General features: G+C 38.9%; 1 protein-coding gene across 1 annotated transcript in view; it reads right to left on the bottom strand.

The window, feature by feature from the left end:
- PCCA (propionyl-CoA carboxylase subunit alpha) overlaps positions 1 to 19223 on the bottom strand; it is a 360616-nt gene that overhangs the window by 146955 nt on the left and 194438 nt on the right. Inside the window, exons 17-18 of the mRNA XM_075265336.1 lie at positions 13136 to 13246; positions 2216 to 2318 (exon numbers count right to left, since the gene is read on the bottom strand). Of these exons, the coding sequence (XP_075121437.1) occupies positions 2216 to 2318; positions 13136 to 13246 (214 nt within the window). The remainder of the gene's footprint in view (positions 1 to 2215; positions 2319 to 13135; positions 13247 to 19223) is intronic.

Here is a 19223-nt window from a genome sequence, read left to right as displayed (position 1 = left end):
CTTTAACTATTCACAATAACAGTCATTTTAAGCAGGGGTGTCCAAATTTTTGTACAAAACTCTATGTGGTTTAGAAATTATTTTGGTGGTAGACTCCCTATAAAATTTCACCGACTCATTTGTGCTTATTTTAATGTTATATTGGGATTAAGAGACAAATGAAAAGTGAAGTTGGCAAGATGTTGACTTTCACATTGAATGTGACACTCATGGTAACACTTAGACATAACTATGTTCTGGCTGGTAAAGCCAAATTATAAAAAATTGAGAAGGCCTTCTCTTAACCAGTTTCTATTTCACTTAGTGCATTACACCACACAAATAATCTATTTATTTTGGCTACCAGGGATATTATCCTGGGACATATACAATAAGTACACTTCTCCAACAATATACAATATAGATAATATAACAACATTTTTTTAATTCCTTCCCGCGCTCTGCTGTACTATTAGGTCACAATGAACATAAAATTAATGCTCAACACCATCAAAGTACAGTGCATCAATGTATCAGGCACAAGGCAGCAGCTAGATTTCTATTGGGATCCAACTGTATTATATAATCAGGATCCTGTCATGCACTATAAACTGGAACAGATAAGGGGGGGTTCACATTACTGTTGGATGTCCATTATGATAGTGTGTTAAAAAACCAAAATGGATGTCTATCAAAACAGATATTAACGGACAGTAACTCATGTTAAAGTATCCGTTTTTTCTTAACTAATCCATTAAATGGATCAGCTAAAAAACTTACACATTAACATCATTTAGAGTGTGTTAATTTCCATTTTTATAATGTCAGGTTTTTTTATTTTCTGTTCTGCTTTCTGAGCATGCATAGAAAAAACATAATATAATCGACGACCATTCAGTATCATCCGTCATTTGTCAGTTAGCCATAGACTTTAATGTAAAAAATAAATACATAAACATAATCGCTCACTTATTCGTCATAAGTCTGCTTTCTGTTGTTTTTTTAGTGGACCATAAAGTCCTGTGCCCTGTGTTATTATCTCTATCAAAAAACGGACCTGTGACGGATTTAGTGAAAGATGAAACTAATGGACAACAGCTCAAATCCCATTGAAATTGATTGGATTTTTAACATATTGCCCATAGGTTAATATTTACTAACAGATGCTAGCAACGGACACTAACAACAACAGTGTGAACGCCCCCTAAGTATTGCATTATATAGTACAGGGAATTAAGTGGTCCCAGGTATAATTCTTCTTAGAAGATTTTTCTATAGTTAACAAATACCCCCATTAAAAAAAATAATAATAATAAAATTGTACACTAAGACCCAACTACTGAAGCATAATGCCATTTATCCATATGATGAATGTTGTAAATAAAAATAAAAAACGCAATTAATGTGTTTGAGAAAAATAGAAAAAAAGTTATGAAATTTAGAAGGCAGAGATGGAAAATATGAAAAAAAAAAAGTCACAAGCTTTAATACCCAAACTACCCTGTCATTAAACGCTTAAAATGTGATGAATACAATAAGTATCTGTGTAATAAATATAACATAAAACAACCCCCACTGTTTAAAATGGAAACGCGTATAATACAGTAATAGTGCTGAAAGTTACTTTTCTTTTCATTCCTAAACAGCTTTATTTATAAACAGGTTGAGAACCCCTTTCTCAGGATCTAGTTATTATTTTAACATGTTGGCAACTATAAATTAGACAGTAATTAACAGTTGCTTCAGCAAGAGGGAATATTTGTTTATCACTGATCACACATTTTGCATCAACTTGTTTTCTATGAGTTGAGCCTTAGAATTGTTTTTATTCATTGAGTAGTGCTAATATGTTCTTTCCTAGGTTTGTGCTACAAGTGAGTTGCTTTATGTGACTTCAAACTAATTATTGTGTCCATCATAAGCTATAGTATGAGCAGCTACCACTCATTTATTGGGTTTTGCACAGGGTATATTCCCTAAAAAAAGAAATCACAGACTTACGGTTAAAGATTAGTATCATATGGTGTGTAAATTCTGTGAAGTATCTCCTAATCACAACTGCTAAGGAAACTGTCAACTGCAATTCTCAACTACCATGAAAATAGTCCCATTTTCTTTGAATGTGTGAGGGTTCATAAAAGAATAGTGTATATTTTACAGAATATGCCTTAGTGCTAGGATCACAATACGTTTCCACAATTTAGTTTATTGAATTCTTGAATATTTGAAAACCAACCTTGTATTATTAAGAAAGTGATGTGACCTGGTCTGAAAAGCGACATATAGGGAGGCTGCTGTAACAAGAAGGTCATTTCTTTCTTGAGGTGTCAGACTGTGTCCTGTTATGAAGGAAACTCAAGAATTACAAAATCAAAATGACATGATTGATAGCCTAACAGAGCAATATACATAAAAGTTTCATGCTGCAAGTATATTATGTCATATCCAGAAACAGTTTTCAGAGTCATTAGAGACATTTTATTCTATCCATAATACCATAATATACTATTAAAAGTGTACAGAGATCATCAATTATTTTTTGCAGAAGAAAGTGAGTGTATGCCATACAAAATCAGAGATAATTTTACATATTTACAGTTTAAAATTTTCCCAATTTTACCTCGATTTAAATACAAACGATTTAACTTTTTAGATAAGGTTTCCTAAATGTCCAAAAAATCTACAAATATAAAAATATGATTAAGATTATGTACAGCAACGCAGGGGAAAAAAGGCAATTAATACAGCAGAGACTAAGCAGTCAAAAAAGCTGAAAGGAGAAAGCTGCTGTTTTTGCTTAATGGCTTGGCGCCTCAGTGGCACTTTGTACAGTGTATATAAACCAAGAACAGGATTGTGGTAGGCTCTACATGCAGCAGCAGGTCAAGAGTGGAATGCAAAAACCAATGACCTCTGGTTCCTTCCATGTCCCTTGAAATTAATATTAGGAAAGCTCACTATAATCAAAAGCTTATTTTATACTAAAATGACACGTGGTAACTTTTAAGCTTAAGGACCAAAAAAAAAAGTTATGGTTTCAAGCTTTTCAATTTAAATTATACATATATGTTTGAGTTCTTTATATAAACACTTGAGCATTGTCTGGTGAGGACACACTCTCTTTATATCAGGTCACTTAATAATGCAGGAGAATGTACACTCACCGGCCACTTTATTAGGTACAGCTGTCCAACTGCTCGTTAACACTTAATTTCTAATCAGCCAATCACATGGCGGCAACTCAGTGCATTTAGGCATGTAGACATGGTCAAGACAATCTCCTGCAGTTCAAACCGAGCATCAGTATGGGGAAGAAAGGTGATTTGAGTGCCTTTGAACGTGGCATGGTTGTTGGTGCCAGAAGGGCTGGTCTGAGTATTTCAGAAACTGCTGATCTACTGGGATTTTCACGCACAACCATCTCTAGGGTTTACAGAGAATGGTCCGAAAAAGAAAAAACATCCAGTGAGTGGCAGTTCTGTGGGCGGAAATGCGTTGTTGATGCCAGAGGTCAGAGGAGAATGGCCAGACTGGTTCGAGCTGATAGAAAGGCAACAGTGACTCAAATAGCCACCCGTTACAACCAAGGTAGCCAGAAGAGCATCTCTGAACGCACAGTACGTCGAACTTTGAGGCAGATGGTCTACAGCAGCAGAAGACCACACCGGGTGCCACTCCTTTCAGCTAAGAACAGGAAACTGAGGCTACAATTTGCACAAGCTCATCAAAATTGGACAATTGAAGATTGGAAAAACGTTGCCTGGTCTGATGAGTCTCGATTTCTGCTGCGACATTCGGATGGTAGGGTCAGAATTTGGCGTCAACAACATGAAAGCATGGATCCATCCTGCCTTGTATCAACGGTTCAGGCTGGTGGTGGTGGTGTCATGGTGTGGGGAATATTTTCTTGGCACTCTTTGGGCCCCTTGGTACCAATTGAGCATCGTTGCAACGCCAAAGCCTACCTGAGTATTGTTGCTGACCATGTCCATCCCTTTATGACCACAATGTACCCAACATCTGATGGCTACTTTCAGCAGGATAATGCGCCATGTCATAAAGCTGGAATCATCTCAGACTGGTTTCTTGAACATGACAATGAGTTCACTGTACTCCAATGGCCTCCACAGTCACCAGATCTCAATCCAATAGAGCATCTTTGGGATGTAGTGGAACGGGAGATTCGCATCATGGATGTGCAGCCGATAAATCTGCGGCAACTGTGTGATGCCATCATGTCAATATGGACCAAAATCTCTGAGGAATGCTTCCAGCACCTTGTTGTATCTATGCCACGAAGAATTGAGGCAGTTCTGAAGGCAAAAGGGGGTCCAACCCGTTACTAGCATGGTGTACCTAATAAAGTGGCCAGTGAGTGTATATGGTTAGAACGAATGTGCTTCATTGCAAAGGTGGCAGTACATAACAGAGGATTCCTCCACATTTCCTTTTACACATGCTTGATTTAGTCCAGCTAAGGAATAGAGGAGAAAACTATTCCCAAACACCTCCAGCAATGACTTTTCAGCGATAACAACAAAAGAGATGACAAAGCTGAAATCCAACTACCTGGTCCTCTTCACGAACATCAGCAATTAGAGAGGAGTTAGGGGTCTATATACACATTAGATGGCAGCCAGTCCTAATAGCAGAGAGCTAAAGGGTAAAGGCCACTTTTATTTCTAAGTACAATTTGTTTGGTTGCCATACTTCCTGTCACTAATATCATTCTCCTTATCCTTATATTGAAGATATGTCAGTCAGAAGCAACAAGGCAGGACAAGTCTAACACTAAAAGGTGACCAATGAGACCAATATTCATATGATTCAAGCCACAACCAACTTGTTCATTTATTGCACAATGTGGCCTAGGGAAAAGAAATACTTAACATGCTGCGGCTTCAAACAGAAAAACCCAGTGGAGCAGATTTACAGAAACAGTCTAAAAGTAAAACGTTCTTAGTTGCCCTTAGCACCAATCACAGAGCAAGTTGAAATTTTTGAGAAACTCAATACAAAATGAAGGCTCTGCTCTAATTGGTTGTTATGGGCAACAAAGACAGTTTTAGACAGTTCAAATAAACTGTCCCAGTCTGTCCCAGTGTGCTTGAATCCTTCAAAAAGAAAACATCAGTGCCATTTCCTAACTATTTTATAAATATTATATTGAATACAATAACAATGTCTTTCTACATATATATTTAAAAGGGTTTCTCATCTTAAAGATCCTATCTAAACTGCCAGGCTTAGGAAGATTCACAAGTTTTCCTAAATAAATTGCTTTAGAAATGCTGCTTTGTTTACCTGCTATGTAAGATTATTCCACCCCATTTTTACACAATATTACACAGGCCTAGTATTTTATCAAGTATCAGGACAAAGGAGGTGACTCACTGGTCTCTGGGGGAAGGGGTGCTAAATTTTCCAGACCATGCTTGCTCTCAGAGAAGTTCTCTCCTGCAGTTAGGTTCCATCAGGTCAGGTTCCCATCCTCTTTCAAGCATGCTGTTATAACTCCGCTATTGAAAAAATACCCTCCCTGGACCCATCCTGTGCTGCTAATTATCGACCCGTCTCTAACCTCCCCTTCATCTCTAAACTCTTGGAACGCCTGGTCTATTCTTGTTTAATCCGCTATCTCTCTGCTTGACCCCTTACAATCTGGCTTCCGCGCACTGCACTCTCCTAACGGCTAAATCCAATGGTGACTTCTCTCTTCTTATTCTTCTGGACCTCTCTGCAGCTTTTTTTTTTTTTTTTGTAGATTGTGAGCCCCGCATAGGGCTCACAAGTTACATTTTTTCCCTTTCAGTATCTCTTTGACCTATGGGATGGAAATCCACGCAAACATGGGGAGAATATACAAACTCCTTGCAGATTTTTTTTTTTGCCCTTGGCAGGATTCGAACCCAGGACTCCAGTGCTGCAAGGCTGCAGTGCTAACCACTGAGCCAAAGTGTGGCCCCTCTCTGCAGCTTTTGACACTGTTGACCATCAACTTCTCCTCACTATGCTCCGCTCAGTCGGCCTCAATGACACTGCGCTCTCCTGGTTCTCCTCTTATCTCTCAGACTGCACTTTCAGTGTATCATTCGCGGGCTCTGTTTCCTCCCCTCTTTCCCTTGCTGTTGGGGTTCCTCAGGGCTCGGTCCTAGGCCCCCTGCTCTTCTCTCTCTACACAGCCCCATTGGACAAACCATCACCAGATTTGGCTTCCGGTACCATCTTTATGCTGATGACCCAATTATAGACATCTTCCCGTGACATCACCCCTGCACTAATAGAGAACACCAGTGACTGTCTTTCTGCTGTCTCAAATATGTCTTCGCTCTATCGGAAACGAAATCTCTCTAAGACTGAACTTCTACTGTTTCTATCATCTAACAGATCTGTCCCTGATATATCCATTGCAGTCTCAGGTCTTACTATAACTCATAGGCAGTATGCCCACTGCCTTGGGGTTATGTTTGACTCAGACCTTTCCTTCACCCCCCATATTGAATCACTCACATGCTCATGTCACCTCCACCTCAAAAACATCTCCAGAGTATGCCCTTTCCTTACCAGAGATACATTAAAGACACTTATTGTCTCTCTGATTCATTCTCGCCTTGACTACTGTAACTCCTTACTAATCTGTCTTCCCCTCACTAAACTCTCCCCTCTACAATCTATTCTGAATGCAGCGGCCAGGCTCATCTATCAGTCTAGACACTACAACGATGCCTCTGGTCTGTGCCAGTCGTTACATTGGCTGCCTATTCATTATAGAATAAAATATAAAGTTATCACTCTCATCCACAAGGCTCTCCATAATGCTGCACCTCCATACATTTCCTCCCTCATCTCTGTCTACCGCCCAACCCATGCTCTCCGCTCACTCAATAACCTAACACTTACATCCTCTATTAGCAGAAACTCCCACGCTTGTATACAAGACTTCTCCCGAGTTGCACCACTTCTCGGGAATGCTCTACCCCGGACAATCAGATTAACTCCCAATCTCCACAGTTTCAAGCGCATATTAAAGACAAATCTTTTCAGACTGGCCTATCCCAATTCCAAATGTAAACCCTTTCGTACCGTAATTAGAATCCCCAAAATCTACCCCTCCTCTGTTCCAGCTCCCACATTACCCCACATGATATGATGCCATTTCAGGCTAATTTTATATGTCCAAGCTCCATCCACATGTTAAAGGACACGACTGGTGACGGCTCATAAAGTTTTATGTTTGTGTAATGACAGTAACCTCTATTACAAAATTGTCTGACCACTGTATAAGCAATGCCGCCCCTGCTACCTCTTGTGTCACCCCCTCTACCTCATAGATTGTAAGCTCTTGTGAGCAGGGCCCTCAGTCCCATTGTGTGAAATGACTATTTCTTTGTAATGTATCTTTCTGTCTGTATTTGAACCCTACAAATTGTACAGTGCTGCAGAATATGTTAGCACTATATAAATAAAATGTATTATTATTATTACATTTTGCTGGTAAGGGTTTAGACAGGGATTATATCAGTGTTTGTTATCTCTGTGTTAACATACAGAGATAAGTGTTGAGATTAATGCAAGCCCACTGTCCATCCAGCAGCATGTAGAGTTTTTCCTCTCCAAACCTAAATTTAATATACATTTACTGTACATATTATTTGATCTGCATTTATATTACTTTTCTAGTAATCATAATGCTTAACTTTTAATGATAAAGCCAATATTTACAATCATGGCAGTAAGTGTTGGCACCCCTAAAATTTTTCCACAAAATACAGTATTTCTCCAAGAAAATTATTGCAATTACACATTTTGTTATACATGTTTATTTCCTTTGTGTGTATTGGAACATCGCAAAAAAAAAAAAAAAATCTAATTGGACATAACTTCACTCAGAAGTCTAAAAATGGGCCAGACAAAATTGTTGGCGCCTTTTCAAAATTGGCCCCACTGCTAACACAGAGACATAAAAAAGTTTGCCAAAATGTACGCAAGACAAAATCCTTCAGGGGAAATGTCTTGTGGACAGATGAGAACAAGATAGATCTTTTTTAGTAAAGAAGAACATAGTACCAAAAGTCAAATATGGTGGAGGTTGAAAGTTGTTTTGGGGTTGTGTTGCTGCTTCTGGCACTGGGTGCCTTGACTGTGTGCAAAACATCATGCAATCTGAAGATTACCAAAGAATTTTGGGTTGTAATGTAGGGCCCAGAGTCAAAAAGCTGGGTTTGCGTCTGAGGTCAAGCAGAACAATGACCCCAAACATATTTCAAAAAAGCATCCAGAAATGGATGGAAGCAAATGGCTGGAGAGTTCTGAAGTGGCCAGCAATGATTCTTCATCTAAATCCCGTTGAACATCTGTGGAGATCTTGTTGTTGGGAGAAGGGACCCTTCAAATATGAGAGATCTGGAGCAGTTAGCAAAAGAAGAGAGGTCCGAATTTCCAGTTGAGAGATGTAAAAAGCTTGTTGATGGTTATAGGAAGTGATTGATTTCAGTCATTCTTTCCAAAGGGTGTGTAACCAAATATTAAGTTGAAGGCACCAGCAATTTTGTCCAGCCCATTTTTGGAGGTTTGAGTGAAATTATATAATCTTTGCCTTTTTCCCTTGTTATTTGTGTTATACACATGTTTATTTCCTTTGTATTTGAATAACAAAACGTGTAATTGCAATATTGTTCTGGGAGAAATATTAGGGGTACCAACACTTACAGTCATGAATGTATATCTACTGAGTTATTTCACAGTGTCCTATCCTGCAAACATAGATAGAAAGCTAACTGGTTATCGAGGGAGGAGGAAAAACCCCTTTAATATTTGTTATTTATGCAAATAGTGATATGTGATTAAACTGTATTAACATAAGCAGTAGGTAAATGGTTATATTAATACTCAGGATTTTTCTTCATTTAGATACAGTCACATCCCAGTCACAGCAAGATCAAGCAGGATGCTTTTTTTTTTTCTTTTGTATTCTGCTTTGATCTCTGTCTCCCATTGAAAACAACAGGTGGAAGAATCAGGATAATATTCTGCTGATTTTGAGGCAGGATTCAACCATGAGAAGGAACCCTTAAGACTAGATATTGTTAAAACGTGACAAATTTATCACAATTACATATTCTGGATGATAAAATTGGCACAGGTATCTTCGCATGGAGGAATTTGGCGTAGCAGATTTTTCCTATAGCAGATTTTTTTCAGCTCGTGGAAAAATAAGTATCATGCTTGATCTTCAGGCAAATTCCACCTGATAAATACCACTGAAGTGAATGGAAAGCATAAAATACCGCCTGGCAAGTGACGATTTTGATCCAGAATTTGGGCAAGTGGAAAAACCAGCTTCTAATTTCTGAAGCTGAAGTTCTCAGCTAGGAAAATTGCCTGAAACTGAATTTCAACTTGGACAATTACCTATGTGTGATCTTCTCCTTAGACCATATGGTCTAATCTGTCCGGTTTACACCACTTATGAGTTGATTTACTTTCCCAACAAGAAAAACATAAAAATTTTAGCACATATCAAGCCACGCCCCCTTTTCCAGAAGTCTCCCCTGCACGCCTATGATATAAAGTGCAGAAACTGCCAAAAAGTGTTCAAAATCGTTAATAAAAGTGGTGTAAAATATGTATGACAAATTGTGCCAAAATTCGGTGCTATTTCAATAGTAAATGTAACCCTATACAGTTGAGAAAACAAAGAACAAAAAACACATCTGGTCCTTGGAAAGATTTAAGATTAGTTAAAGGGGTATTCAGGCAGGTTTTTGTTTTAAATTGGCCTAAATAATGGATGCAATTTTCTAATATACATGCATTTAAAATTCTGCTCACATCCATTTACTATATCATTACAGATGCCTTAGCAAAGCAGAACCCTTTCTGTACAATAGAATAGAAAAACCTTGTGCAATACTGTACACACATGGGGTAAACAGAATAGAACTAAACCCTGGAGTAAGTTATGACTGACATCAGGAGAACCCCACCATTTAGTAAACTAGTGGGTTATATACATGTGTTTTGTTGGCGCACAGGACACAGCCATAGGAAACTAAATCGGACTTACGGTGGAAAGACATCTTTGTTATAACTCTCACTGTGGGTATTTATGTGGTTGTCTGTCTCTAGAATATTCATAAAATGGCTGCCTGTCAGGTGAGGTTGTCATGGGGTTATTAAAACGGTCTGCAAAATTCCCAAAACAACCAAATAGAGGAGACACAGAGAATATAAAGTGGGAAAATGATTTGATACACTGGTGATTTTGCAAGTTTTTCCACCTCCAAAGATTGGAGAGGTCTTTAATTTTTATTGTAGGTATACTCAACTGATAGAGACAGAATCTAAAAAAATAAAATTCAGAATATCAAATTGTATAATCTTTAATTAATTAATATGCATTTTATTGCATGAAATAAGTATTTGATACAATAGAAAAAAATAACTTAATATTTGTTACAAAAATCATTCTTTCCAATTACAGAAGTAAGAGGTTTCCTGTAGCTCTAGACCATGTTGGCACACACTCCAGCAGGGACTTTGGTCTACTCCTTCATACAGATCTTCTCCAGATCTTTTACGTTTTGGAGCCATCACTGGACTACATTGAGTTTCAGCCACATCCAAATATTTTTCAATTGGGTTCAGGACTGGAGACTGGCTAGGCCACTCCAGGACCTTGGAATGCTTATTACGGAGCCACTCCTTAGTTGCCCTGGCTTTGTGTTTCGGGGTGCTGGAAGACTCGACAATGAGCCATCTTCAATGCTCTTAAAAGTAGGTTGTTGGCCAAAATCTCCCATCCTCCCTTCAATATGGTGCAGTCCTTCCGTCCCCTTAGCAGAAAAGTACCCCCAACGTATGATATTTCCACCCCATGCTTCACGGTTGGGACAGTGTTCTTATGGTTGTAATCCTTCTTCCACTAAACATGGTGAGTGGAATTGATACCAAAAAGTTCTATTTTGGTGTCATCTCCCCCACACGACCTTCTCCTATGCCTCATTTGTATCATTCAGATCGTTACTGGCGAACTTCAAAGGGCCTGGACATGTGCTGGCGTGAGCAGGGGGACCTTGTGTGCCCTGCAAGATTTTATTCCATGGCGGCATAATGTGTTGCTAAACTGTGGTCCCAGCTGTTTTCAGGTCATTGACCAGGTCCTCCAGTGTAGTTCTGGGCAGATTCCTGATCTTTCTCAGAATCATCCTTACCCGACGAGGCAAGATCTTGCATGGAGTCCCAGATTGGAGACCCAGACAGAGAAAGACTGATAGTCAACTTGTGTTTCTTCCATTTTCTAATAATTGTGCCAACAGTTTTTGCCTTCTCACCAAACTGTTTGCCTATTGCCCTGTAGCTCATCCCAGCCTTGCATGTCTACAACTGTTTAGTCTTGGCCATGGTGGAGAGGTTGGAGTGTGATTGATTGTGTGGACAGGTGTTTTTTATATAGGTAACAAGTTCAAACAGGTGCAATTAATCCAGGTAACGAGTGCAGAGTAGGAAAAACTAACAGGTCTATGGTTGCTAGGTGATCAAATACTTATTTCATGCAATAAAATGTAAATTCATTATTTAAAAATCATACAATGTGATTTTCTTAATTTTTTTTTTAGATTCTGTCTCTCACCGTTGAATTGTATATTTGATAAAAATTACAGACCTCTCCAATCTTTGTAGGTGGGAGAACTTGCAAAATTGCCAGTGTATCAAATACTTATTTTAAGAACTCTACAGGATAATGATGTGATGCTGTAGTATTACTGTATGTATTCTGATTCTCAATATCTCACTATCAACCTGTTTCCTGGACAAAAACTGAATTCCAGGAGTTACATGACATGTGCGAAGATCACATAACTGATGCCCTCTTTGGTCCTATCCAGTTCTCCTATAGATGCATTTCTAAAGGACTAAAAATAGACTATACTTTTTTTTTTCTTTAGAGGCAATCTTCTACTTTGTTAAATAACAATGTTTGAGCAAAACTTTAATTACAAGTATATTAGAAAAGCCAATGGTATTCTGTTCTACACACAAAAATATAAGTCACAGAAACCAGTACACCTTTTTAAATACAACCTTATATGAAAAAAAAACTCCAAAACAGATACCACCACTTCATTATTTAGACAACAATAATGAAAGCAAGATTTAAAAAAGCATGTGTGAGAAGCTAAGTACAACCAAGTAAGACCATCGTTCAAGTATGACCATCCCATATACTGTAGTTCTTGAGGAATGCTTGCCCACGCTCTTCAATTTCTTAATGTTGCTTTAGTTCATCAAGGTTTACGGCCATTAGTTTATGCAGGTTCCACCATAGCAGCTTAGCCGAGGTCTGGACTTTGGGCCATTGAAACACCTTATGCCTTTTTTTTTTCTTTAGCAGCAATTCTGTTGTAAATTTGCTTGGGATCACGATCTAGTAACATGACCCAGTTTCAGCCAGGCTTTAGTGGCTTTCATATTTGATTCTAGAATATTTTGGTAAACATTGGCCATGATTCACTAATGTGGTTACAACTAGACAATAATGTAAATGTGGGGAATGTTTGGCTCATATCGGTACACCAAGTTTGAGTTAAAACTTTTAAAACTTGCCAAACATGTGGGCAAGTTTACATGTCTAACTATTAGTAATTCTGAGCCACTGTTTTTTAAGTTTTGTGATTTAAGACATAACTTTGGAAGAAGTTATAGGGTGTAAGCGATTTTTCACACACTGCTTCTGAATTTTGGCTTAATTTTTCTGAAATACATAATGAAATTGTGGAATTTGTTCAGTGTCGTTGTTCAGCTGAATTGTATTTACCTAATTTTAAGACTTCCTAAGGACTAGATTTTTTTAAAATTATTATTATGCCCTGGTAAACGTACGTACATTTCTTTTCTCACAACTGCTTGTCTAAAACTACATGGAACACTGGTGGACATCCATGATAGATGTCTGTCAAAAAAACTACTTTGATGACCTTAGGAATCAATCATACCACAGTTATATAGCACGAGCAATATAGGAAGTAAAAAACAGATTGTGATTAGTTGATAAAGACAACTTGTAAAGTGAAACTATTACATCTAAAAAAAAATAATGGCAAAACTAAGAAATGAAAGCCGGCACACAATGAACCTGCAATGGGAAAAGACAAACCTTTAAATCCATCAGGATAAACTTCAGGGAGAAACTTAGTAGTGATATCTCCTTTAATGAATCGATGATGAGTGATAACTTCCCGGAGTAAAGGAATATTGTGAGTCACACCTGAAAAACATAACATCAAATAAGATAAAATAAGATAATCCTTTAATAGTCCCACAGTGAGGAAATTTCAGTATGTTACAGCAGCATAGTAATACAGATACAGGATAATAAAACAATAATATGTTACAGAAGTAGACACACATGCTGAGAAAAAGAAGATATACTAGGAGTCTGTAGTAGCTAAATAAGAGAAGAAAGAGGAAGACTTCAGGGTCATTTGGTTCTCTCTGCGGAGTGATCCTACTAATATTATAAATGTGAAAGTTTGGATGTTTGTGTGTTTGTTATTCAATCACGCAAAAACGGCTGAACGGATTTGAATGAAATTTGGCACATAGATAGTTTGTAACCTCGATTAAAATAAAAGCTAGTTTTTATCCAGGTAAATGACATGGCTTCACGACTGTTATGAATTTATGTTCACATATTATATGTTCACATACTCCTGCAGCAGCCTTATCTCAGGTCCCAGGGCTATTTTCTCTCTGTGTAAACACATGCTAGCCCTCAGTGTACATGCAATTGCATATTATCTGATCTGCGCCAGGCACTGCTGACACAATGACATGGGGAAATCACCTTTAATCCATATTGGCAGTTTGTCAATTTTAAACATGCCGGGAAAAAGAGAATTCAATTTGTTGCAAACAACCAGAGCTATGAAGGTAACCAGAAGTCACAGACTTCTCCTCAAGTGAAGCTGAGGAGATCATCAATGCCAACAACACGCTCATTATATGGCGTCCCAGCGAGCTGCTGAGATACTGGAACAATCACAGGCACGGTGCGAAGAACAACTTCAGTGCCAGGCCAACTTGAGAGCTGCTGAAACGCTGGAGCAGGTGGATCATCAATGCCAACAACACACTCATTATATGGCGTCCCAGTGAGCTGCTGAGATGCCGCAACAATCACAGGCACGGTGCGAAGAACAACTTCAGTGCCAGGCCAACTTGAGAGCTGCTGAAACGCTGGAGCAGGTGGATCATCAACGCCAACAACACACTCATTATATGGCGTCCCAGTGAGCTGCTGAGATGCCGCAACAATCACAGGCATAGCGCAAGGAACGCGTTCAGCGGCAGGCCAGATTGAGAGTTGCCAAAACGCTGGAGCACGTAGATCATCAACACCAACAACATGCTCATTATATAGCTTCCCAGTGAGCTTCTGAGATGCTGGAACAATCCCAGGCACAGCGCAAGGAACGCGTTCAGCGACAGGCCAGCTTGACAGCTGTCGAAATGCCGGAGCAGGCGGATCATCAACACTAACAACACGCTCAATATATGGCGCCCCAGCGAGCTGCTGAGATGCCCAAACAATTACAGGCATGCTGCAAGGAACAAGTTCAGCAGCAGAACAGCTTAAGAGCTGCCAAAACGCTGGAGAAGGCAAAAGATCGACAGCAGCAATTTGCTGAATATAGGCAGATCATCCACTCCAACAACCCGCAAACGAAGTTGCGGACATAGGCTAGTCTCATATATACATGGGCAATATATAGACACACAAACACTACGCACACTGAAAGCATATCCAACTAGAAAACAATAATAGAAAGTACATTACTTCCCATATTGTACAATACAGTGGCTTTTTTTATTTATTCTAAACAAATTAAACACTATCTTCAAGATTATATTTTTGAATTTGAACCTGGGTCAAAATCCAAACTGTCGCTCCAACTCTAACCCACAGTGGTTGTTATGAATATACCACATTTATCATTATATATAGAAACCCTATGGCCAATGCTACGTAGGCAGTATTCAAAGTGGATTAGCTAGCCCCTATAGTAGCAGCATAGCAGATAAAGCCCACAGCATACCAATCATTGCTATGGGGAGTTCAACCCTTACAATGCAAATAGGCCTTAAACTGAAGGTGTCCAGCAGAGAAACCTACAGGCTACTTGCTGCAAAAAAAACACCCGATTTTGTGTGTTTTTGGTTGCCACAGCTTCCAAAATTCCCTGCAATGTGTTCACTGTGTGTGCTCCAGACTGTATGTTGCATTTTGACTATTGAAGCAAATTCTTGAAGCAGCATTAACAAAAATGAACAGCTAAAATAGCAGTAATTATTTTGGACGTATGGTATAGGTAAGCATGAGTGAGACCACTGAACGAGCACTTGAGTTTTAGAAATAAGTAATGTGCATCATGTACACAGATCTAAATATAATAAAATCAAAGAGATTATGTACAAAAGCCAACTTAAAATCTTTAGCCTGAAAACATTAATCAAATAGTTCCCCAGGCTGGTCAAGTGATTGTCAGACTGATCTGCCGATTCACACTGTAGCTAAAAGTTACTTTTTCTATAGTCTGAGATCCTGGATGTCACAAGTCAAGGTAGCCATTGATTCGCCTGATGAATGAGTGTATTGCTCACTTTACACTAATACGCTTAGTACTACAGGGCTAAGACATAACATATTTTGCTGGTGTAAGACTTTAACAAGAATACGTCAAGTACAGATCTCTGTAATGCAACATCCAAACTGATGCTCTAAACAGCTTATCACATAATCCCTTCTGTCATATAACAGCCAGGGAAAGGAGCACGTTACGAACACAAACACAGACACATACCATATTCAGCAAAATCAGATTCAGAACAATTTTAAGAAGAATAAAAAAAAGTGGTCACTGCAGGGAAAATGTAACATTATTGAATACGGGAGCCACTTACATAAATTGTCATCCATAAAAAACAAAGAATTTTTGTTGATGGGACCCCACACACACACACACACTCCTCAATAGGGCATATAGACAGGGATTGCCCATTCAAAACAATCAATACATTTACATGTTAAAATTACACACAATCTGTGCATTCATCAACCTCTTAAGGATCCTATTGCACTGCCAAAGTGGCAGGCAGGGCCAGCGACGAATGACAAACATTTTTAATCAGGATCCCTGTGGCTTTGTCACACTGTGATAGGATGCTGGCAGAACGGACAGTCCAGCATGTTTGACCACATAAATGCTGCATGCCATCTGGGAACTACATTTCCCAGATGTACACTTCTCTCTCCTGTGTAAGTCAATGTCGAGTGGCACCAATGCCAATAAGAGTTAAACAGCAAGGCAAGGCAAGAGAAATGTCTATGCTTGCCCTGTGCAGTCAGAATGCTGAGAACAAGCAAGCACCATTTACTTGCACAGAAAGAGGACATACGGCCGTGCACAAAGCAAGTACGATATGAGCATGCTCACAGCTGAAGAGAAACACACAGAAGGAAGCTACCACGGACAACTGTCAAAAAAAGAAAGCGTGATGATGGCATACTGCTTGTTTTTGTAAATGTATTGTATGGCAAACAATATTATCATCATTGCAATAGCTATTTTCGAAATATAATGCAAAGGGTAAAAAGAAAACAAAAAAACAATCGGTATTAAGGCAATCCTAGCATACCATTAAAAGAGATAAAACTTAAAACACAAACAAAAGGCAGAAATAGCAATCAAACAACTAGCAATGCTTTGTTTAGAGATAACCCAATATAAAAAGTAAGAGGAAAGGAAAATAAGAAAACAACACAACTGGATCATACAGGATTTGGTACGAAGGATTTATGATTTCAGGAAGTCATTTACCATTTTACATGTAAGGGTGCATTCACACTATGTATACGGCAGCTTATTCTGAACGTAAAACACGTTCAGAATCAGCGGCGTATAAAGCAGTTCCATTCATTTCTATGGGAGCCGGCATACGAGCGCTCCCCATAAAAATGAATGGGCTGCTTTTTTCACTACGAGCACTCCCATTGAAGTGAATGGGATGTGCTAGCGTGTACGGCTCGGAATGAGCAGAGCTAGCCGTACACGCGGGCACTTCCCATTCACTTCAATGGGACTGCTCGTAGTGAAAAAAGCAGCCCATTCATTTCTATGGGGAGCGCTCATATGCCGGCTCTCATAGAAATGAATGGAGCTGCTTTATACACCGCTTATTCTGAACGTGTTTTACGTTCAGAATAAGCTGCCGTATATGTAGTGTGAATGCACCCTAAGGGTGAGTTCACACGGAGGAAAGTGGAGCGCAATCTGGCACATATACACGTGTCGGCAGATTGCTCTACGCAAAAGCTCCCATACATTTCAATGGGAGTGAGGATCGTAGACGCAGCGTTATTTTGAGGCCGCAAAATAACGCTGCGTCTACGATCCCGGCTCCCATTGAAATCAATGGGAGCGTATACGGCCCGCAAAATCTCACGCGCCGTATACATGCCACATCACGCGGCACTTTACTCCGTGTGAACTCACCCTAAAGGTGTTTTTGAGTCCTATTGATGCTGCAATCTCAATTTATGTAAAGTATTGAGCTGACATTTATTCCAAAAATAGCACTGGTACATTTATTCAAGTTAGGTTGAAGTTGCAACAGTTTTCTCTCAATAATGCTTAGGAAGAGGAAAAACAATAATAAAGACCAGCCGACCTAGAACATGTCCAAATCATTACACAGAATAGGAAGATTAAGTCCTGCTTCTCTTTTCTAACAATTCTTGGAGCTAAGAGCAGATGACAGACAATGAAGATCCTAGTCTCTCACCTGACTGCCCCAAAATGCTTTAGATCATAACATGCTATAAGGATCTTAATTCATTCCAAACCGTGTTCCAAAGAAAACTGACATGTTTATAATACCAAAACCACCTAGATGAAATACAATTAATCAGATGTGTTTATGAGAACAAAACATAGCTTAATGTACATGAGTGGCATATAAATCATCCTGTAAGAAACGTGTCTGTAATGTAATATGTATTTATACAGTAACTCACTTCTCCAGTCTGGAATGGGACAGTGCAACCAGTTCACACAAAATGCAGTGTTTTAGATCTCAGATGGATCATGACCTTTGTGAAGGTTCAGAAGGTCCTCCATCTGTGTGTGAATTACTGCTACTCTACATAAAGAAAGAATCTACAACAGCTTGTTCAGACTACCTGCTGCTACAAAAACATTATCCAGACATGACCACCACAAACCCAAAGGATCAAACAGAGGCCAGTAAGCTATCCATATTTCATAGAATGTTTATATTAATTGGGACTATACAATTTAATAGGATATTCTTGCCATAACTTCTGGCTCTAAAGTCGACCTAGATATCTTGGTGGGGAATTGTCCATACAAGAGAGAGGCTACTAGCTCTACTTATGCAGATGGTTATTTATATTTAGAGTACAATTATTTCCATGGTGGTTTACATTCGAAAAATTTACATAAAAGCCCCCAAAATTTGGCACCTTGTGTAGTCCTGTGTCTTCCTGTTAGTCACAATTGACATTTTTCAGTCTGTATGCATCACTGTGGTTCATAGGTAAATCTGGTAAATCAGACCCTACCCCCAATGAACTTGCAGGCTAATTTGCATATCCAAAAAGATGATTATGTCTGATTTGCTTCATTGGTTTGGACCACAAAAGTATGATTCTTCTATTCATTTGGGATACATTTAGAACCTGACAGACCTTTTAAAGGTGGGTTCACATTGCTTCTTTGCAGCTCTTCAGTCTAAAAACAGTCCCAGAAATGGCTTCAAAGACATCTGAAAATTCAACTTCTGATTATTGGCGTAAAAACAGCCCAAATCCCATTGTAAATCAATGAAATGCCTCAACACTGTTAAAAAAAAAACACACCATTTTTTTTAAAAGCCTCCAAACACAGAACTCTTTTTGAGGTGGTTTTATTTTTTAATTTCTTTACAACCTTTGCAAAACAGAAGTATAAAAACAACACATGTTCTGTGTGTAACAGGGTGCCACTACACGCCCCATAGAGTCGACAAAAAAATAAGTGTGGGGGAACAGACTCGTACAGTAAAAAAGAGAAAATGGGGAAGGAGAGAACAGCTGATGAAATTGAAGCAAGGGAGACAACTAGGGGAGAGAAGAATATCTCTACAGAGGATCCAGTAATGCCAAATCTTCATGAAGATGTGGT

Source organism: Leptodactylus fuscus, chromosome 2 (assembly GCF_031893055.1).
Source record: "Leptodactylus fuscus isolate aLepFus1 chromosome 2, aLepFus1.hap2, whole genome shotgun sequence".
NCBI lineage: Eukaryota > Metazoa > Chordata > Amphibia > Anura > Leptodactylidae > Leptodactylus > Leptodactylus fuscus.
This window is presented reverse-complemented; position numbering and strand designations above follow the sequence as displayed.